Source organism: Hyperoodon ampullatus (assembly GCF_949752795.1).
Source record: "Hyperoodon ampullatus genome assembly, chromosome: 3".
Classification (NCBI taxonomy): domain Eukaryota; kingdom Metazoa; phylum Chordata; class Mammalia; order Artiodactyla; family Ziphiidae; genus Hyperoodon; species Hyperoodon ampullatus.
This window is the reverse complement of record NC_136916.1, coordinates 138,167,424-138,190,541: the sequence shown is the minus strand read 5'-3', so window position 1 is coordinate 138,190,541 and position 23,118 is coordinate 138,167,424. Positions and strand designations below refer to the sequence as shown.

General features: G+C 40.6%; 1 protein-coding gene across 1 annotated transcript in view; it reads right to left on the bottom strand.

Annotated features, from left to right (window-relative positions):
• The window catches only part of DAAM1 (dishevelled associated activator of morphogenesis 1), a 113,042-nt gene that overhangs the window by 66,641 nt on the left and 23,283 nt on the right, over positions 1-23,118 (bottom strand). The window contains 1 exon segment of the mRNA XM_079699264.1: positions 1,166-1,237. Coding sequence (XP_079555390.1) covers positions 1,166-1,237 — 72 coding nt within the window.

Sequence of the window (23,118 nt, the reverse complement as noted above, 5' to 3'; positions counted from 1 at the left end):
TTCTATAATTTATACAGCCCTCTTTACCATGGTGCTTATTATTCATCATGTGACAGCAGAAGAAGCATCTTCAAAGAAAAAGCTAGAAAAGAGGAAGTTACTAAAAGTCAAGGCCTCTGAAAATTTAGCAAAAGTGTGAATGATTCACATATAGTAGTCAGTTTTTAACTGTTGCAGCAGCAGCAAAATATTAGACAATCTAGAATGTTTGTTCTAAGTGATAAGAAATGAATTCTCCACAAGGGCTCTGTGGATGGCAGGAAAAGGAGAGGTGGAGAAAGTATTATGGAAGCTATCATCTGCTTGAATATAATAAACTCAAAGTTGAGCCTAACAGACTAACTCTTAAAATCGTGTGTCCATGGAGGCAAAGACTGCTCTCCTGTGAGCAGCCTCCAATTTTTATCAATGTGAACAAGATTTAGGCTATTAAGGCTCAAATGTTGATGACATGTTTTCTGCTGTATTTTTGCTGGCTCAACAGATGCCCCTCAAGCAGCTCAAAACTCTGACATCACAGAGACATCCATGTGATCAGAATGCATTATTTTAGACATTGAGAATGCATTTTCATCAATTACTAAACGAAAAATCCACATACTGAAGATTTCCCAAGGATATCTCAGCATTATCATTATTACGCCTTTCCATTAAACCACGTATTCCATGAAATTTTTTCTTATTTGTACGAGTAAAAGAGTACCTTCGTACCCTGTAAGATCAAGAACCCAGGAACTAAGTCCTCCGTTTAAAAAAAAAAAAGAAGGATGAGAACAGTGAAGGGATAGTTTCATTGTACTATTCTTACATGGTATTAACTTTTAGAATGGTGCTGCCCTATCAAAGTTCCAAATGATTGGTAGGAACAATTGCAAGTTAAAGTTGAACAGAGGCCAGATTTATGATTATATTTCCTCTAATAACATTAAACTCACTTATATTTTAGTATGTGCTGATTTTATTTAAAACATACTGGAAAAAAATCATTTTGCCAAATACCACTCCTGCCTCCCCTTTCTCCCCAACACTGAGCGTTTGGAATGGAGTTTGGAAAGATAATGACATTTGGTAGTTCTTACTCAAGTGAATACTTATTGTGCAACTGTGTGCTTTGTACTAAACTTACATTTTAAACTGTGAGTTGAAGAACAGAAAGGATACCTACAGCAGCCATGGAATTGAGCTGATCAATGTAGAATTCAGGCCAACTTGTTGCTCCCTTGTTTTCTTCCTGGTCCTAAAGAGAAAGAAAAAAAAAAAAAGTGATATACCACCAGATGTATATACACAACAGCCACAAGCACATCTGACTTCCAGAGCCTCTAGACGATGGCCCACACAAACCATTAGAAGACACTGAGATACAAGATATTTGTCTTTTAATGTTAGCTTTAAATCATCAGACTGTCCCCCTGATCAGGGTGGTCTTCCTGATCCAATTTCCACAGAGAGTGCTGAAGTCAGAATTAGGTGTGACAAAGGGGACATTTTCTGAACCAGCGTTCAAGGGGAGTTGACATGGGAACTTAGCCACACATGGTATGATGCTGTTTTCCTTCAGGGGCGCAATAACATTGGGAAGCTCTCTGTGTTTGTTGCAAGGACAAAGGATCTCTAGGTCCTGTGTCGCACTGAGGACGGTATTGCTACACCACACGTCTGGATGAAGTCCACAAAAGAGGGAAAGCTGCCTTTAGCCATGACCACAGGGGGATTCCCTGGCAGTGCAGTGGTTAAGAATCCGCCTGCCAATGCAGGGGACATGGGTTTGGGCCCTGGTCCGGGAAGATCCCACATGCCGCAGAGCAACTAAGCCCGTGTGCCATAACTACTGAGCCAGCGTGCTATAACTACTGAAGCCTGCACACCTAGAGCCTGTGCTCCACAACAAGAGAAGCCACCACAATGAGAAGCCTGCGCACTGCAATGAAGAGTTGCCCCCGCTCGCCACAACTAGAGAAAGCCCGTGAACAGCAACGAAGACCTAATGCAGCCAAAAATAAATAAATAAAATAAATAAATTTAAAAATGACCACTGGACTTGGCCAATTGTTAACCGGACTTTTTCCCATTAGTTTGTTCAGACTCCAGCAGACAGTAAAAATTTTGAAGAAAGGTCTCATTTGATGTGACCAAAAGTAGATGATACTGCTTCAGATGAGGAGGTAAAATAAAGCCCGACATTGGATGGAAGGTAACAGCATGAACATACATGAGTCCCAAGTCCAGCCCTCATGCCATGACAGCTTGTGAGTTTGAGAAAATGTAATATATCTGAACTGAAGAGAACTGAAACCCAAGGAATTCAGGAACCCATTCCTAAACCGCTCCAGTCAGTCCTGCATCTTACAAACCAGGGTGACTTAAAGCCAGCACCAGAGCCCCCAGGGCTTCTGTGGATGGGTACTCTGTGTCAGCCTGAGCTCACACCTCCCCCCAAAATCAGGTGGCTGTGGCCTCTGCTCCATTGGAGCATTGAGTCCACTTGAAGATGGCATTGTGGTGGGAGATTTCCATGCATGTTTGCACACCTGTGTGGCTCCAAGTCATTTGTGTGACCAAACAAACTTGAAGGGGAAAATTTCAGCTCTTCTCTAGCTTCACATTCAGAGAACACCTTAGTATAATCGGCATCTCCTGTCCCCTCGGAGAAGAGCTGGGCCAGGTACATGGAGCTGCTACCGGACAATGAAGTAGTTACTACCTATTTACTGTGTCAGGATCCCCATCCTTGGGATACGGGCTCCAAGGTAGGGCTATTAATTTCAGTCCTACACTTTACTTAAAAGAAAAGAAACAAACTTTCTCTAAACAAATCTTTCTAGGCAGGTCTACTCTGGTGAGATAAAAGAAACAATTTCAAAACTATTCTTTAAGTAGTCAGGAAAAGGGGGCAAAGTAACTGTTGCTTACAGTGCCTTGAAAGCTGGCAGTAACTGATATCTGAACTCAGGGGGTTGCATGAATTTCATCTGGAGACTGAACATCCCAGATGATGGGGACAAAGGCTATAGCAGCCGCTTTGAAGTTGGACTGGATTACACTTCCATGGCTTTAAAAAGCTTAGGAAATCTGATGAGTTTTTAGAACAGCCCCTGATTATTATTTAACATGTTAATAAAATAGCTACAATGGTAGTGTAAATGCTGAACACTTCTCTCCTATTAAAATGGAGTATTAAAGTTTGCAAAACCTCATTGTTACCAATGTTTTCAGCAAGCCAAAACCCAGTGATATTCAATGGTATTTGAACCTATAAAATGAAATAGAAGGTGCCAGATCTTTCTAGTCCCTCAATCTAGGGCAAATTTCCAAAATTACGACAAAATCACATCCCATGTCTGGGGTCCCATGAGAGCCTGCTGTAAGCTATTAAGTCCTGGTTACTGGAAAGCGATCATTTTAGAAGCTTAAGATTAGTATACAGAGAGAAATCTCTACACTCTGAAAATGCTTTTAAAATAATGTAAACAGATTAAGAGTAGATCTAGATACTGCAGTCAAAATAAGGGGAAGAAAGCTTCATTTTTATTTTACATGCCCCCAGTGCTGAGAAAATCAAATGAGCTAACATATGTGAAAGCTTCTCGTAAAAATACTAAGTGTTATCACTACATCCCTGAGGCGGGGAGGTAATCCTCAGAGTTCTTCATTTTAGCAGTGCATTTCCCTGGTCCTTCTATACAGATGTGTGCTACAGTAGCCAAGAGAAGCTCATCCCTGTGAACCAAATCTCCCCCTCCTTTGTGTGGCTTCTGGAGTCTGCAGTGATACACAGACACAGGCCAGAAGGATCTGAACGCAATTGTTCTCCGAGGTCCCTGAAAGAGCACTGGACACAGAGACTTGCCAAGGGGGAGACTTTCTCCTAACAAGTCCATGAAAGAGATCGCTGATGGAAGGGTAACATGTATAATATTCCTGGGAGGGTGGGTCCTCTGTATTACTAACCTCAAGTACGTATTATTCTTTGAGTCATCTGTCTTGGTTCTATTTACTTGTTCTAGAGAAACAAGTGGAAAAATACACGAGCTTGTATAAACTGTACTACTGTCGTTGTAATAGAAGCAACTGTAATATCCAGCACATACAGAGCTTACCATGCATCAACCATGCTGTTCTAATCACTGTGCTCTTCATTTAATCTACCCTGTGAGGTAGGTGCTGTCATTATACTCATTTTACCGAAGAGGAAACAGAGGTAAAGGGAGGACAGATGTGTTGCTAAAGGTCATCCTGCTGGAAATTCAGAGGCAGTGGGAAAGAATCATGGCAACTTCTTTCCTAAGGTTAGACCTCAGGTTAACCACAAGCAATACACATTGAGTGCAAAGCTGGCTTTTCACTCCTCACCACTTCACTATAAGAGACTCAAACATGGTTAGCGGCCAAAAATGAGTTCATCTCTCCCTAAACCCTTAGTGCTACTTTTGCTACATTCAACATTTCTGAATATTATTCTAAGGCCTGATGTCTTACCCAGGCTACCTCTGAACCCTCTCTCTAGACTTTCTGTGGGAACTCTACTGCCCCTCTATCAACACCTCATCTATCTTTGTAATGTGTGCATGCAGACAGCACTTAAGAAGCTTTTCCCTAACCTGTTCTCCCGTTCTGTTCTACACCTCATGTTATCGGCTGTCTTCATGGGGATTTCTCAAGAGCCCCTGAAGATGAGCCCAGAGCACTGACCAGCTGTGGACACTGAAATTGTAAACAAAACCCTCCCTAAACCATACACATCTAACTCTACTTTTGGCTACCTATTTCAGTGATTCCATTAGAACTTTCCTCTGATAAGCAAGAATATTGCCTTCATTCTGTTCTTTTAAAAAGTTGCTTTTCCCCTCTCTTTTAAAACAGGTGGTAGGTAACCCTTAAAGACCCCTAGAGAAGGTTGTCCTATGGGAATGCAAGTTCTAGCAATCACATTAAATGCTCTTTTCGTTCTACCTACAGAATGGATAATTCATATTAATATCTAGTTTTGTTTCTTCTTGAAATGTAAGAAGCATTTAAGATATATGCTTATCTTTAGAGGATCTGTTAGATTAATTAGAATTGAATTGACATAAACATTTTATGTTATTAAATTCTCCACTGATAACTGGTTTTTGAGACTATGTGCAAACATCACTTATATTCAGAGAGATGGTATGATGGAAAAATGACCAGATAGGCCATGCAAAGATGAGGTTCCAGAACTTACTTGTTGGTTTATTCAATCAGCATCTCTTGCTAAGCTTGAATATCTTTGGGCCTTGTTTTTCTTCTGTTCAAAATAAGAGGTGAGACTATACCATTTCTAAAGTCCCTACAAGCTCTACAAGTCTACATGCCTCTAATAGTGAGATGCCATGGAAAACACAGTTTGTTACTATATTTAGTTTGAGGGCCCAATTCCTAAAATCAGTAATTAAAAAAAAATTATGTTGTTCAGTGACTAAGTTACAAAACCCTTAACTTTCAACAGCTAATTCCTTTACAAGGTAATTAGAGGGGGAAGAAACTCCTCAACGTTAATTATTTTATTATTTATCTAATCCAACTCATCCTATTTTCTTAGTAGCTTGATAGTCATCAATAAGAGAGTATTCATGGACAAAATTTCCTGCTGGATGGGCACTTTGACACTGCCTTTGCTTTCAGCCTGCACTGACTACAGCTTTAACCTCTTTTCTTGGTTTTCCACTTTGCTCCTCCAATCTCAAACTCTGAAAAAACAACAAAACAAAACAACAAAACAAAAAAACTCTTTGCTAGTAAAGGGAACTTGTACAGTACAAGGGACCTTCAAGAACGTTGATCTTTTTTTGTTTTTGTTTTTTTAAATCAGGCTCTAATCAACCAACTCATTTAGAAGGTAAAGAAATACAGTCTATTTCTAACCTCACTTCATTTCCGACTGACACGTTATTCACTCCATATCTCTGGTCAGTGGCTACTAAAAAAAAATCCAAGAGATCCTCCCCCATTCTCTTTAAATGTTCGACAGTACATTTGTTTTTCTCAGCATCAGTTTGCCCGTAAGAATAAATTTTGCATTATTCATTTGTCTGCACTCTTTCTGAAGTAAGCATTCACAGCTATATCCCAGACTTCTGTCTCTCGCTTCACTATCCTCTCTCTTTCAATCCAAGCTGACTGTATTCCACTTCTTCTACCACCATCAACAGACAGGCACCTTAAGTGACTTCTAGGCAGGCAAGGTAAGTAATCTCTGCATGTGACTCAGTTTTAGTTTCCTTTTCTGTAAAAGGGGTGCCTACCTCATAGGGTCATTGTGAGGATTTAATAAGTTAATACAAGTAAATAAAGATCTGGGAACAGTACACAGAGAAGTGCTCAATAAATGTTAGCTAGGATGATAATGATACTCTTTAAGGATCTCCAGCTATGGCTATTCTAAGTCCTTGTTAACAGGATTGAAAAAATCGGAGCAGTTTGGAGGTAAATTTTATCAGTAATTGCTCACATTTAAAACACACACAGCCTTTGTCAGTCTACCTTCAGGAATTTAGCCCATGATTACACTTGCACAGTTACATATTACAAAGATTTGTTTCACTGTAGTGCTGTTTGAATTAGCATATAATAAAGTTAACAAGTATATGGAAAGGGGAATGGTTGAATAAACTACTTTGTAGCAGTAGCAAAGAATGGAGTGGAGTTGTGTAATGATATTAAAAATGACCCAGTATATTATGAAGGGAAAAAAATGCTTTAAAATATTATTTTCCATCTATAGAAAAAATATGTACACTACAGACAAACATTTCTGGAAACAGATATAATAAAATTTAACAATGGCTAACCCCTGGGTAGCAGTAGGAAATGTCTTTTACTTATAAACTTCTGTATGATTCAAACTGTCATTTTACTAAGAACAGGCACTATTTTCACAATTAAAATAGAAGTAAGTTTGAAAGCATTACGTGTTCTGTTAGGACAAGGGCTCTGCTTTTTCTAATGTTCTGTGCGACATGAACAACATCAGGTCGAGACTCTGCAACATTTGTGGTGTTTCTGTTCTCTATCCCTGGGGCACACCTCTGCTCCCTATAGCAAATTATTTTAAAACATTTCTCTAATTATCTCCTCTTATTGGATTTTCTATTTCTAAAGCAGACTATTAACCCTAATATCAGCTGTTTATGCAGACAAAGAAATTGAATGATCTGGGCTAAGATGTATGTACCCAAAGCAGGCTAACACTTTCTAAAATTTCCACACTTACATATTTGTGTTGCAAACAATTTCTTGGTAGCAGCTGAAGTCTTTCAGTGACATAAGTGGGTCTCAAAGTGCAGTTTAAACATGAAGTCTTAATGTAAATACTTCTTTTGAAATTACCACAGGGAAAATTTCCAATAGGATCAAGTAATAATATGTAAGACCTGGTACAGTTTTTCTTTAGTTTAAGATGCTCTTAGAAGGCCCAAAATAGGCTGTGCAAAGGTCAATCAATTGTAAAGGACACGTTCTGTGGCTGTTCACTAGACCACAAATCACAGGCAGAAGCAACATGCATTTGGCCAACAAAGGCCATAAATATCCATTCAGTTTCAAACCCATGAGGTTCTTAGATAATACTTGTTAGGAAATAAAGACACACTATTTAACCATCTAGATCAGCTAAAAATCTTCTATAACGATATATAATAGTACCATTAACTCAAAAACAGTAGAGACAAACTAAGGTTTAACTAAATGAATTTCAACAGCAGAAAGGTACTATTTCAGTATGATACAAAGTAAACTTTATTCTGATAATGTTCATTACAGGACAAAGGCAACTAAACACTAATAAAAACCTGTTCCCTTTTTAAAGAAGATTCTCTTAGAAAACATGTTAACTATGATCATATAGGCTCAAGAAATGCTACACCTTGTTAATGATCAAAATAGTCACCTGTTGCATTAAACTGTCATTCACATTCTGGATTTCATGGGTTCAGCCCCATATACTAATGAACACAATAGATGTTAAATAAATTCACTCTATACCTAGAATTTTTATAGAATACTAGGCAGAAAGGGCCAGACAGGTCAAAATATTTTATTCTATTAGGTATGTCTCCATGATGTGTGTGGCATCTAATAAACTCAAGTGAATGATAGGAAACAGATGACAATGTGGGTGAGACCAGGTCCAAGGAACAGGGAAGGAAGAGCAGGTAGGATGGAAGATGGAAAAATATTTTGCAGAAGGCCTTGCTAATGACTTCTGCTAACTTTCCCTTCTAGCTCAATAGTAGTATAATTAGCATCTTCTTGAAAGATGGCCATGATGAAGTATGGTACAGCCAGCTTCTTCTGTAAAGGGCCTGATCATACATATTTTAGGCTTTGTAGACCACAGTCTGTTGCAACTACTCAGTTCAACTCTGCCCTTGTACAGCGTGAAAGCAGCTATAGATAACACTTAAAGAGTGAGCCCTGCCATGTTTCAGTAACACTTTATTACAAAAACAGGTTATTGGCCAGATTTGACCCACGAGCCATAGTTTGCCAAACCCTGTGCTATATTAAGCTTGGCTCTCAAGAGAGCGGGAGTACATCAAAATTCTTACTTGGACACCAACTATTTTCCATGCTTTCTCCTCTCCTTGAAGCCACTCTATGTCCAATAGCCCCAATTAAAAGTTAGGCTGAACACATAAGTGTGTGGAACTTGCCTAGTAATGTGCATTTTTGCAAGAGAAGGAGCAGGACCTGCCATGCCTGAAAAGTCTACCTTCTTACAAAGCTCGCTGCTTCCTGAAATCTCATTTTTAAAAACAGCACAGAATCATTAGGTCCTTTAAATCCTGATATTTGCCTCCAACTCCTTCCCTCTTGTTCTTCTTTCATTGGGAAGAGAAAACCCTGTAGGGTCCACAAACCTGAACTCCTGGGACAGTAGCTTTACTCAGTCCTTCCAGCACTTACCTCTGACCCCTAGCAGTGGGCTGAAACTATATCCTATAACCGAAGTTCGCCAAAGGCAGGCAGTTGGTTTCAAAAAATACTTCCTATGTTGTCACATTTCAAGATAGTCATGTGGTTCCTGGGACTGCCAAGCCTGGTTACATTTTTTGGCCACTGCCACAATTACACATCAAGTGCATCTGCTGCCCAAATCCGGTTGGGCCCACACAAGGACTGATTACAGAACAGCATCTACTGCATCTGCCAGGAAATCCAACACCCCCTCCTAAGCCTAGAATGTCAGTCATTTTCTGGAAAGACTGGAGGGTGATTCGCAATAACAATGGCTTTCACATTTAGCATTTAGAATCACAGAAGAAGAGCAAACTTCCTTCCCCATTTTTCCTAATGCTACAAAACATCTGTATGTTTTTAAGGCAAGCCATCATGGAATTAGATAGCTAGGTCTTTGACCCTAGAGACACCCTAGTTTGAGTTTCTCCTCACAGGGATCCCTTATAGAAGGTCACCGGCAGGTGATAGATCATATGTTCTCTGAAAGAAGGCTTCAAGGGTCCACAATTGTTTGGAACCAGCGCTCTCACCGACTGTCAGAAAATTCACCTCATAACTGAATTGACAGATGTCTTCTTGTAACTTCAAGCACTTGTTGGCCTTAGTTTTGCCCTTGGGAACTACATGGAATAAGTCTAATTTCTCCTATGAAAAATAACCCAGCAAATATAGAAATGATTTGAATAAAGCTATGATGTTCTCCCAAAGTCATCTCCTAACCAGGCCAAAAATTCTCCACTGACTGAATAGCAAATGTTTATCTTCCTCAATTCATAAATAAATCTCAAATTTTCCATAAGGTCATCACACCCTCATGTCTACTTGAAAAAATAACCCCAATACATCCATCTGAATTCCTATGAAAGGGCTCTTCTCACATGCTTGTCGGTGATGTTCAACTCTACATGGTCTCTACTGAGAGGGCACTGGGAAGATATCCGACCAGAATGTCTCTCCAAGGGGAAACAGAACAAGTTCTCGCTTTCCTGATGGTCCACAAAGAATAACATTTATGATTTAGAATAAAAGATACATGAAACAGAGGTCAACATGGATAGTCCTTATTTTATCAAGCATACATATTTTAACAAAGTTAGACATAAACTCAATAGTAAAATTGGGTTTCTTTCTATAAGATTGAGGACACTTTATCTCTAAAACATAAATATAAGTTAACAGAAATGGAATAGAACCTAGGCTCACTAGCCGCCAAGAAACTTTAGGGAAGTTTAGGCTCCTTTAGGGCACTGTTTTTCAGGTCTCTGGATTATACATCTGCTGCCCCTGTTCTCCGCCTGTACGTGCATCCCTTCAAACATCATAGCTTCTTCCATGTATGAAGCCTGACACCTCTTCTGACCTCCTGAGCTCTGCTTTTCCCTATACAATGCATGTTTTCTCATAGAGGGCTTCCCACTATCATACAATGTACTCATTTAAAATTTGATAAAAGATCTCAGATTACTTAAAATAAGGTAGCCCCTCAGTTCTCCCTGAGTTAAAATTCTGTACTGATAAAGGATAATTTTTTTAAAGGTAAAATTATGGCATGAACTCAGGTCAAAGATTTTGTTGAACTCATTAATAAATGAGAGAGAACCAGTAAGATGTTACAACAGTTCAAAAGAAAATTCAAAGAGCAAAGATATGTATGAACATTGGTTTACAAATAGAGGCAAAACTGGTCAATACAGCAATAATCAATTGCATCAGACACAAGTTACTTCAATGGACAAGAATCATTTGTGTTGCTATCAGTTGTTTTTAAACAATTTGCAGATTTGTTAAGTAGCTCAAAGACAGTGAAAAGTGGAGATCACTTTGAAGAGTGCTATAGACAGAACATTCAGCAATTTTTTTCTGGCATTTCAATATAACTACAGTTTAGCAAAATAAAATATGTATGACTAGTCCTGCCTGGTTGAAGAGGACACAGTCTACAAAGGTGTTAAGGTGGAAGCCAAGCTGTATGACTAACACCTTGCCCCAGACTCTCACACCTAAATGACACAAATGCTCAGTCTTGCCCAAAGCTTTTGCTGAAGAACACCTACCCCATCCTGACCACTTCACCTCAGTTCTACCTGTTTCCGTTGCCTTGTCTAGTCTGTGTGGCATGGTTTCTATTTGTGCATCCACTGAGACTATTCTACTCTATCCCCCTTATACCCACAGATGCACCTGGTCGTCTATCCTCCCCAGAAATTTGCTGGGCAAATAGCTGGAGTACTTCTAAGAGACTTCTTGTACTGCTCATCAAAAAAAGCAGTGAACTCAGTGAGTTTAGGCCCTCTCCCCACCTCCCCTAACCCCACCCCAAGCCAGAAAGAAAACTACACTTGACCACTGTTCCCTTAAAAAAAAAAATCAGGCTTGTTGTGCTGCTTCTCAGCCAGTTATCATTTTTGTTCTCCCCAAAATCACCTACATCAGAAAAGCAAGAAAAGAGTGCCACTTTAAAGACATCTAGTCTCTCTGTGGGAACCCCAGCAGTGAAGCAAAAAGTAACAATGTGACTCTGAGAGTAAAGAAGCCAGCTGCATTTCTTAAACAGCTCAGAGGCCCAGCCTGTTTCAACACCCTCTTCTTTCCTGAAAAAGCCTTGGCTGACTTTACAGAATTGAAATCTTAAAAGTCATATGCTACAGGATCCTGGGGGAAAATGCATTTCATGTGCTAATATAGTTAAGAAAATAGCCACAATCCTTACCTAGAACTAAAAGCTGAGACTTTACAGTCCACTTTCCAAACTACGAGACATTTATTTTATTTATTTTAATAAGTCACTTCTTTGGCAAAGCACTTCACGGCATGGAATATGACTGGAGCCTAAACATCTCAATCAGTGTAACTCCAACATCTGAAGCCAATTTTAGATGACAATTTCCCTTCATTTTCACGGCAAAGAAAAAGAAACAGGCTCCAATTATTATTTTCAGAAATGATACAAGCCCACATCCCCCTGTTGCCTATGACACAAAGGTGTGTAATGACATAAAACAAATTACTTCTATGTAGCTTGTTAAGAGTCAAGTCTTTGACCCATGTGTCATCTGGGAGTGCTACAGACCCAGGTACAATTTAGTCCAGCTGGTTGGTAAATTAACATGTTTGGACACACATCACTAAACCCTCATGCAGTGTGGAAATCCAATCAGTGGTGTCAATGGCCTTTGTTGCCTCACATCTTGCTACCAGATTTGCTACCAGACCAGCCTTTCAGAATGTTGTAAAGCGGGTTTTGATGTCCTGTAACCTGCTCTTGGGAAAACAATCAAAGTGTGTTTATGATTTGCAATATAATGCTTAACACGAGGCCATAAAGAGAGGACTTTGGAAAATAGTAATTAAACTATGAAGAGAATCAGGGGAAACAGTGAGCCTGTAACGGCATATTCCATTCAGGGAAGCATTCTCAGGATGCCTGTGAAAAATGCTATGGCAGGGTTACCTGTCCCCTAGAAGGAGAGTCATAACCATATTTCTGATTTTAAGCCATCGTTGGCTCTACAGAATACTACTGAATTAATGACAGCATTTTTGGCAAAAGAAAGAAAAAAGAAAAGCATCAGTTGGAAGATGTCACTGTCTCAGAAATGTCTAAATGTGAGAACGTGGGGGAGTACATCTTAGAAACCGAGGAGACATAAACTGCTTTTCCTGACATACGGGGACAGATGAAAGGATGCCATCTTAAGACTGCTCCAGTCTAATGCTGTTCCATAGTGCACTGAAGAATAACAAGAGAATTTAAGACACTAATTTAAAGTTGGTATTCTTTGGTAGACTTTCTACTGTAACCCGTTTCTAGTTCCACACATTACTTGGTTCCCGGAGTGTAAGGAATCTGGAGAACTCTGCATAGAAGTTATTAGTGGCACATTCTAACTTATGCTGGAAGCTCAAAGCTTCTTCCTACTTCCCAAAAGGGAAAGGCTCTGAAATGCACCAACCGTAATGTGGATTCAATAACATTAGGTGTGCTAGAGCTATTAGTGAAAAGAATGAAATGAATATATATAGAAAAAACTCAGGAAAAGTGGCTTTTTTCCTTCTTTGGTCTCTCTTACAAAGTGGATACTTCCTTCTACTGATGTCTTTCATAAACCTATCTCCTGAAGACGGTGAAGTCAGGCAGGCTTTGGGTGGTCTTTTTATGAAAGTAAGTGCCATAGCATCTAGAGAATCTGGGAGAACCAGGGAGAGATGCAAAGGCAAGAAGCATGGAATGTGATACTTATGTACAACCATAATCTAGGCGCAAGAGTAGCCTTCAAGGGCAAAGGAGGGTAAATATCTGCTACAAATGCCACATTCTCCCACCATGTGTCAGGGCAGACAGTGCTATTCAAATACCACACTATTTGTACTGAGATCCTTCACAGCCTCCAAATGCTTCTCACAGTGCTCCAGGCTTCAACCCCTAGTTGTTTAGAGTTAGTAATCAAGATAAATCTTATGCCATCTCTGCTTGGAGTTATTCATAGTGCACTCCGTTAACCAGGGAGGGAAGCCACAGTCCAAAGGAAAACTGAAACAAAGGATGTGCGTTGGTCTGGAGTGTCTCATGAGCTACATGTTCCTGGGCTGGTGATAACTGGAACGGGCAGACAGTCCTGAATTCTCATATGTGAACCACAGTGATACTCCTTTCCAGAGATATAGTGATAGCTGAGAACACTCATTTAATGTGCAGTTCTACACATGCAGGTTGCAGAATTTTGGAAATGCAATGGAGCTGTGCCTATGGGCTTCAACACACAGGCAAGGGGCTCAAAGGGCCTCACAGAGTTGCATTTGGAACCTTGGTCCACAATAGCACTGTTGACAAGTACTCTATGGCAAAGACTGAGAGCTCCAAGATTGTCATGTACTCTAAACTCTGCAATCAACACCTGATGGAATCTGTCCTGTAGCCGAGCTGTCAAAAGGAATCTGCTTAAGAATTAAGATTTGGAAGCCAAAGATAGCAGCTCTGCGGTAGCTGAGAACGACTGCCCTCCCGGGGCCTCCATTCAAACCCACAGCTCCAAGTCTCTTCCAGTGACTGGAGCCGAAGCAGGAGTGTTCTCCTCACAGAGGGGCACCAATGCAGGCATGAGTGACAAGTACAGAGTGAAAGCTGTGGTGTCTGCTTCTCTAGCCCCCATTCCAGAGGGGAAAATAGAGCTCCACGGGACACACAACCCCCATACTCCCCATGACTCCGTATTAATTGGTTTGTCCAACTAAGATAACTTTCTTTGTCTCAGCTATATATTGCTTATTTATTTTTATTGTTCTTTGAAAGACTATAAGTGAATGTAAAACACAGGGTCATTCTCTTCCACCCTGATGTTCCCTAATTAGAGGGGGGGCTTCCCTGGTGGCACAGTGGTTGAGAGTCCGCCTGCCGATTCAGGGGACACGGGTTCGTGCCCCGGTCCGGGAAGATTCCACATGCCGCGGAGTGGCTGGGCCCGTGAGCCATGGCCACTGAGCCTGAGCATCCGGAGCCTGTGCTCCGCAACGGGAGAGGCCACAACAGTGAGAGGCCCGCGTACCGCAAGAAAAAAAAAGAGAGGTGGCATCCACAAAGCAGATGCATGGAGGATGGACAGACAGTTACTCAACATCTGAAGGAATCAAGGAGTACAAGAAAGGGGAGAGGCTTTCATAATTTGTATAAAGAGATGACTGAGATAAAGGTGCTCTGGTTAGAGGAGAAGAAAGAGACCAATTGTGTGCTTTTCCAGCCAACGCCAACATGCCTGTTTGTGCAGACGTGCCGATTCTGCACCTGCACTTTAGTCACCCACCAGGGAGGTGGCGGATACCTCAGAGGAACTTCCTGTGTTTGGTGATGGCATATATCAGTCAAAAGCTGGCTAAAGATGGAAACACAGTTTGCCTGGGTCTGGACCTGAGGGTGCAAAGAGGTCTAGAGGAGAGGAAGAGTGAACCACACACAGAGTAGTTTCCTTTGTAGTCAAACCAAATAAACATAATGCTGAGTGAATTGTCCATTTTTAGGTACTTGTAACATTTTGTACTTTGGTCCAGCTTTAAAGATATTTGAATGGAACGCTTTCATTTTCAAACCTTGGGTTTTTCTGTTTTAAATGAAATGTTTACTTCCTATTCCAGGAATTTTTACTTTAATTTGATCGGTTAAGGTATATGGGAGAAAACTGAAGAACTTTAATGACAGTGTCCTGTACCTGAAACATTCAAACTTACATAAAATGATTGATCAGGGCAACCAGACACTTGTTCCATCCCCTCAGACAATACCAAGCCCTCAGATGGTTGGCAACTAATTCACTGCAGGTATAAACTATTACAATGACTTTGGAGAACATTTAAAGGTAAAAATGTTCAAACCAAATGACCCAGTAATTACATGTCTAGGTGCCTATCCTAGAGAAATTCTTGAACACATATACAAGGATGTTCACTGCAATTTTTTTTAAATAATGAAAACTTGGAAATAGACATTATCCAAAGGCGGGATAAAAATAATTAAACTGTGGCATGTTCATATAATGGAACATTATATCATAGTTAAAATGAAGAGATACCATATATCGTCTATGAATATACACATTCAGAGTAAGATAATATACATATGGGCAAAGAAAAAAAAACACATATCACCTTCAGAATAGAGGTCACCTTTCGGCTTCAACTATATTTATAATGTTTTATTTCTTAAAAATCCATGGTGAGTATGATAAAATGTTAGCATTTGTTAAATGTGGGTGTTTCTTACATTCTGTACTTTTTTGTGTACATAAAAATTTCACACAGAAAAAATAATCAACCAGGAAATACTAGTTTATTGCATGATTGAGTAGAAAGTTATCAGAAGTTTGTTAGTTTTCTTTTTTAGAAATTTTAGAGAATGCCAATTTATTGGAACCCAGAATGTCCACTCGGGTAATTAGGTTTAAGACTCCTAACAATAGCAGCCACTGTGAAAAACAGCACGGAGGCTTCTCAGAAAACTAAAAAGAGAACTACCATATGACCCAGCAATTCCACTCCTGGGTATATATCCAAAAAAACCAAAAACACTAATTTGAAAAGATACATGCACCCCAATGTTCAGAGCCACATTATTTACAATTGCTAAGATATGGAAGCAACCCAAGTGTCCTTCGACAGATGAATGGATAAAGAAGATGTGGTACATATACACAATGGAATACTACTCAGCCATAAAAAGAATGAAATTTTGCCATTTGCAGCAACATGAATGGACTTGGAGGGCATTATGCTAAGTGAAATAAGTCAGACAGAGAAGACAAATACTGTATGATATCACTTATACATGGAATCTAAAAAATACAACAAACTAGTGAATATAACAAAAAAGCAGCAGACTCACAGATAAAGAGAACAAATTAGTGGTTATCAGTGGGGAGAGGGGCCAGTGGGGTAAGAGAGTAAGAGGTACAAACTATTAGGTATAAAATAACCTACAAGGATATATTGTACAACACAGGGAATATAGCCAATATTTTATAATAACTATAAATGGAGTATAATCTTTAAAAATTTTGAATCACTATATTGTACACCTGTAACTTCTGTAGTATTGTACATCAACTATACTTCAATAAAAAGACTCCTAACAATAACAGTATCTGCAACTGTGTTGAAACGTTCTGTTATTATTTCCTCAACACTGACATTTTGTTTTTTTAGCTTAATTTTAGAAATCATACAGCTAGAATGCACTATTGGATTACAATGCTGCAACTTTGAACAAGTTTTCTGGCTGAGAAGAGAACCTGTAAACCCAGTTCATTTTGACCTAGTAAGTTACTCATTTGTGAAAATTGACTTGTTTAATGGAACATCTTTGTGTTGGTCTAAAAATATTCTTTAATTGTCTTATTTTGAAAACTGAAGATATTTATCAACCACTTACCTTTCCTAGGCCACAAAGAAGGAATTTTAATGTTGTTTGCAAACCCAATGAAGTAAGCATCTCCACGGGCTGCCATGTGAAGCAGGGACTGAGTGCTGCAGTGGAACGTGGGTGAAAGGAAGAAAGAAGTGGACTGGAGTCTGACTTCCTCTTGGCCTCCATCATCCAAGACGTAAATTAAGGGTGCTCCTGAAATCAGATTCAGAGCTCTACCCAGAAGTTAAGGGACTGCCCGTTGACTACCATTGCCCTAGAACTGTTGAATTAAATGGGGCCCCTTTTTACCAATTTCTGATGCTCACAATAAAGACTTTCTTGGTTTCTTCCCTTATTTTACACAATGTATCCTCCCATCTTACTATTTCCCCTCTGAAATGTCCTGTGAACAACTAAGGGACAGGTGCTTTTGAAATACTCACTACTGTTCTGAGAAAATCAGGTATCATTATTTACCAATATGGAGCTGAATCCCAGGCTAGCATGAATGTGAACAAGCAGAAACTCAGTCCATACCACTGTTTCAATTGTCACCATCACTGACATTGCCAGTGATCACAGCTAACACTGACATGTCCCAAGTTCTCTGACAACTTCAAAATCATATTTTCTCAGTTTTCACAACAAGCTTATGAAATTGACCTCATTGTACAGATGAGAAGAGAGAAATGAGAGGGGTTAAGAAATACGTCCCAGGTCACACAGCTAGAGAATCAATGGGGTATCCTGCCTTCTCAGCTTACCCTTTGGATGGCCTTTGACTATGCAAAGTCTTTCTCATAGCTATTACTCGGCTTCTATTTATCTTAGAAAAAATAGTGTCAGACACATTACACTACAGTTTAGAACAACTGTGAGGGACAAACATAATTTAGGAAACCTGCAGGCAGATCCATTAATGGAAAGACATTTGGAGACAATCCACCCCAAGGGGAGGTTCTCTCACTGGCAGTATCTCAAGCCTGAAAAACAGAGAACTCTACAGAACCAGAGTATAACACCCCAACAGAAGAATCCAGAAGATGTCCACTCACTTCACCAAGCACCAAATAAGAAAGGTAGATATGTTTTGGTTCATTCTATGGGCAAGTTTGCTCACTGCTTCTTCATTAATGAAGCTGAGTCAACATTAATGAAAACAAAAACTGTGAGTTCAGGACCACCTGGACCCTCCATGGCAGGGGTGGCAGTAGGCACAGCTGGAATGATAGAATTGGTAACACTGGGAGGGAAAAATGCCCCCAAACTGGTATTATTAAACAAAGGGATTATAGGAAGAGGAGGCAAATAAATATTAATGAACCAACTGCCCCCTTTTTTAAAAAAATAAATTTATTTTACTTATTTATTTTTGGCTGTATTGGGTCTTCATTGCTGCACGCGGGCTTTCTCTAGTTGCGGCGAGCGGGGGCTACTCTTCGTTGCAGCGCGTGGGCTTCTTATTGCAGTGGCTTCTCTTGTTGTGGAGCACGGGCTCTAGAGCGCAGGCTCAGTAGTTGTGGCTCACGGGCTTAGCTGCTCTGCGGCATGGGGGGTCTTCCCGGACCAGGGCTCGAACCCGTGACCCCTGCATTGGCAGGCAGGTTCTTAACCACTGCGCCATGCAGGGAAGCCCCGGGAAGCCCCCAACTGCCCTTTATTGGGGTACAACTTTGGTTTAAGGGCTGCCAGAGGCAGAGAATCCTCAAATTTTGTACTCCAATTCTAAAATCTGGTGCTCATTTTGATAGCACTGGCTTTTGTAACAAAAAGAAAATAAAGACAGAAAATGGGTCACTGGCTATGAGATTATGCTACTTAGCAGGAAAAGGGCCATGAGAAACATGCCTTTAGTGGATTTCTGGGCAGAAAGCTGAGGCCATCTCATCAGGTCCAAGAATCACCAAGTTTTCACAGTTACTGCTTAAAGAGATCAATGGTATTGAAAAACTCTGGGTGGTTTACAGATTCACCTTTGTTTTAATCCTCCCATGGAAGAGTAAATAGAGAAAGTAAAGGGCCCCTGAGCTAAAGAAAAAAAAAAATGCTAGGGTTGTCTCTACAGCACAAGCACTGGTTGCATTTTAAATAATATTTATTTTTCCTCCTAATTTCAAAGAGCAATATGTGGTGGCTTTGTAATGTTCAAGTTGGCTAGACTGAACCAACTTGCCTACATACTTTCTTGTATCTTTCTGCGTAGGGTGAGCCACAAGAGACATTCAAGGGAGACGCGGAGGGTGGCAATGAAGCAGCAGCCATTTTGTAGTCCATAGGCATTGTTCTTTACCTGCTGGCTCACTGGTGTGGAACAACAGGTTTGCAACCGCTCCACCGCGTGTGTGTGTGTGTGTGTGTGTGTGTGTGTGTGTGTGTGTGTGTGTGTGTGTGTGTGTGTGTGTGTCGAGCTCCATGACTAATGGCTCAGGCTTCTGCAGGACACCCACTCCAGGGTCAGGCAGTGAGAACTACCACAGGTTACAGTCTGTCCCTGTGGGCTCCAGCCTGTCCTTGCTCCATCCCCACTTTACATCCACCCTCCTTCCCAACTGCCTATTCCAGGGACATGAAGCAAAGATAGTAGCTTTAGGGGGAGTGCTTAGCTAGCTTGCATGATTATATAAGGGTTAATCTCTTTGCTTTGTGTGTGTGTTTCCCCCAGTAGTCCTGCTTTTCTGACTGAAACTGACAGATATAAAATATACTCTACACATTTTTTTAAAAGAGCAATTTTATTTTTATAATCAGAAAAAAACAAAACAATCTTATCCCAAGGTAGGATGGAGAACAATGCACTGTGGAAAATTTGGGAAGTATTTGTATAAAGAAAAAAATGTAAACCACCCACAATCCCACCAAACAATGGTTTCTGTCTGCCTACTTCTATATCTACTCTTGGCAAACTTTTGATCGTACTGATTATACAGTTTTACATCTTTTTCTAAACCTTATCATTACATGCTGAGCAGTTTCCCATGTCATCAAAATTTCTTTGAAAGCATGACTTTTCAGCGGGAGCAAGATACTGTTCTGGTTGTGTACGATAATACAACCATCCTCCTTTAAATCGTTTACCATCATTGGCTTTCAGAGACAACACTGCAAAGAACACCTCACACATAGTTCTTTGCCTGCATCTTTTATCATTTCCATGGGATCGACTCCTGGAAGACGCATGTTTCAGGCTCTGGGTACGTATGATCAAATGGTTTTGGCCACCATCTTTAGGTCCATCAGCATCTCATACTTAGGCCAATGTTCAAAATATTTATCAACAGTGTAACACGGGCATCAGTGAATCAGAACGAATGATGCAATATGGGAACAGGGTCCTGGCGTCCCCTGCTTGTCATGCCAGGAGTTAACCCTTGAGTCCCTGAATCATGAAGGAAGACTGGTGGGCCCTTGGGGGAAAGGTCAGATTGTCAGGGCAGTTTTTATTGGAAGGGCTTGAGGCAGCTGCTCTTTACCACTGGAATTGGCAATATTTTGACAGATACCACAGTTTCACTGGGGTATGCACACCCAGTGAACAGACTGAGTTGGTGTTTTCACCTGACTTCTCTGGGCTGAACAAACCTCAGTTATTTCAGTCTTCCCCTCAGTGTCTTCATGTTTCAAAAGTTTAAGCCTCTCTACAGATTTCCTAACAAGCCCTAGAAATTGTAAATTGTTTAGTAAAGATCAGATTACCCAACAGTCTAAACTTGACCTTTTAAGCATTGGCAAAAAGGAAAAAGAACAAAGTACAAATCAAGAGGGAAAGTGTACAGCATATGTGAACATAGCTCAGCTGCTGGAAAAGGAGCCCATTTCTAAATGATGGGATGAAAGCATGACGACAACAACAGGTCCCTCGCTGGCATAACCCCGGGAGGGGTCAAAGTGGTGAAGGAACGAACTGCTGTCTCCAACACACACACACACACACCCCCCAGAGCTTGGAGGCTCCTTCCTCTGTGCCCCAGAGCCTGTCTGCTTACCCTAGTATGGAGCTCATGGAAAGACTTGTCAGTTATTTGATTTTATCTGCTTCCTCTACCCGCACCATCCACTCCAGGAAATTTGACTTACTTGTTTAATCATCCTCAGAATCTAGCCAATAGTCTGCCCCCAGAGAAGGTACTCAGTACACGTCGGGGTGAATCACACACCAACTAGTCCTTTACCAACTGCATTGCTTCATTGACTGAAGCACCAGATCCGTAAAGCTTGTTGTTTTTTTACTGCTTCAATCTGGGATTAAACACACATCCTCATCTCTCACAGCCAGGGAACATGCAGACAAGGCAGCGAGTTTCAGAGCCTGGAGATACCCATTATCCTCCAGCTACTGTGCTTCCCTCATCCGTTCTTCAGAGAAGTAGAAGGGGAAAGACAGCCCGATCTCTCTTCTAATCTTTTTTATGCCTGCCGCATTCTGTAACCCCTTAGCACTTAGGAGCACAAAGGCCAACTGGAATCCATTATCAGGGTGAAAACTCAATGACAGCAGACCAAACCAGGTACTTCTAAAGAAGTCTAGAAATACAGTTATGGATATCTAGTTTCCTCCCTTTTACTGGCTCTCTCTCCCAAATCTCGACATCTAGCAAAGTGGGCACCTGAAAACCTAACGTTCACTCTACTGCATATTCAAACAACTACAGTAACGAAGGAAGAGGAGACCTAACTCCTCCTCCCTCTTCCCTTCCCATTAGGAGACTCTGAACAACCAGAGGATTAATGTATCAACATCCCACTTCCTTGTTGTCCAGCTGGTTTGTCTGACAGTCGTGTAGAAGACCGATGGTTCCTTTTGTCTCTAATTCCACTACTTGAGCATATGTTCCTTTAAATCCCTGTTTTGATCAAACCACTTCCTCCCCACGCTCCAAACACAGGAGGGCCTTGACTCTCCAGGATCTAAAAGATCCTGATGACCACTCACCATACATCTTTTTGTGTTTGTGGTGAAGGAGAATTCCTTCTTGTGGAGAGGAGTGGGGAGGTGATCCAATTAGGATATGCGAACCAAATAAAGGGAGTGAATGAAAGGTATCAGGAGAATTTTCAGCCACTTTTCCTAGATGTCTTCAGAACATGCCTATCACCAGATCAGCACTTCCCACAAAGCTTAACGGCTCAACTGCAGCCAGGTTAGACAAGATTCTAGAGTGATTTAGTTAAACTAGAGTCAAAACAAACTCAGCAGCAGAGTAAAAACTCACCTTCTCCAAAGCAGACCTCAAAAGATACAGAAATGGGGACTTCCCTGGTGGCACAGTGGTTAAGACCCCATGTTCCCAATGCAGGGGGCCCGGGTTCGATCGCTGCTCTGGGAACTAGATCCCACATGTATGCCGCAACTAAGAGTTCACAGGCCACAACTAAGGAGCCCTCCTGCCACAACTAAGGAGCCCATGTACTGCAACTAAGGAGCCTGCGAGCCACAACTAGACCTGATGCAACCAAATATATATATATATATATATATATATATATATATATATATATATATATATATATAAAAGATACAGAAATGTAATATGGAGAATCTAGAGCCATTTACTTAAGCCTTGGCTTAGGGATCAGAAATGGAAGGAGGAAAAATTAGGTGCAGTCATCAAATTCTGATCTTTGCCTCAAATATCTGATGTTACTACAGCTAACAGCTTCTAACCCCATTCACTGACTTTGTGAACTCTGAAGCTCATGGAGGGGGAACAAGTATTTTCTGGACACTTACAAGGACTGGTTAAGTGACACAACTATTGCAACTGCTCCTGTGAAGAAGTGTGATTAAAGAAGCTTTCTGCCTGTGCTGATAAGATTGCTGTTGCCATAATATAGCTCGTACTACGCTATCTTAGTTTCTCCTCTCTGAAGACCTACTCCGTATTTTTCCCAGGGTTTAAAAATCATGTTAACAATAAGCAAATACAGCATGGCCAGATGCCTTTCGTGGTCAGATGGTTCATTGTTTAAAAGGCTTCAGTTTAAAATCCAAAAGATTGTTAACAGATGCAGTTTCTGGCTGAAGACTGGGAAAAACCTCACTTAAACAAAAGAGCATGTTGTGATTGGAACTAAAAAGGGAATTACCTTTAAAGATAAGAACCACAAACATTTCCTATTTGAAAATACCCCCAGCCCCACCAACAGAACCTTTTTTTGGACCTTTTGTAAAAGTTGAAAAAATTGACAGCGGATGGCTGCATAGGACAAACCATGGCTGACCAACCAGCTCAGTCATTTTTACA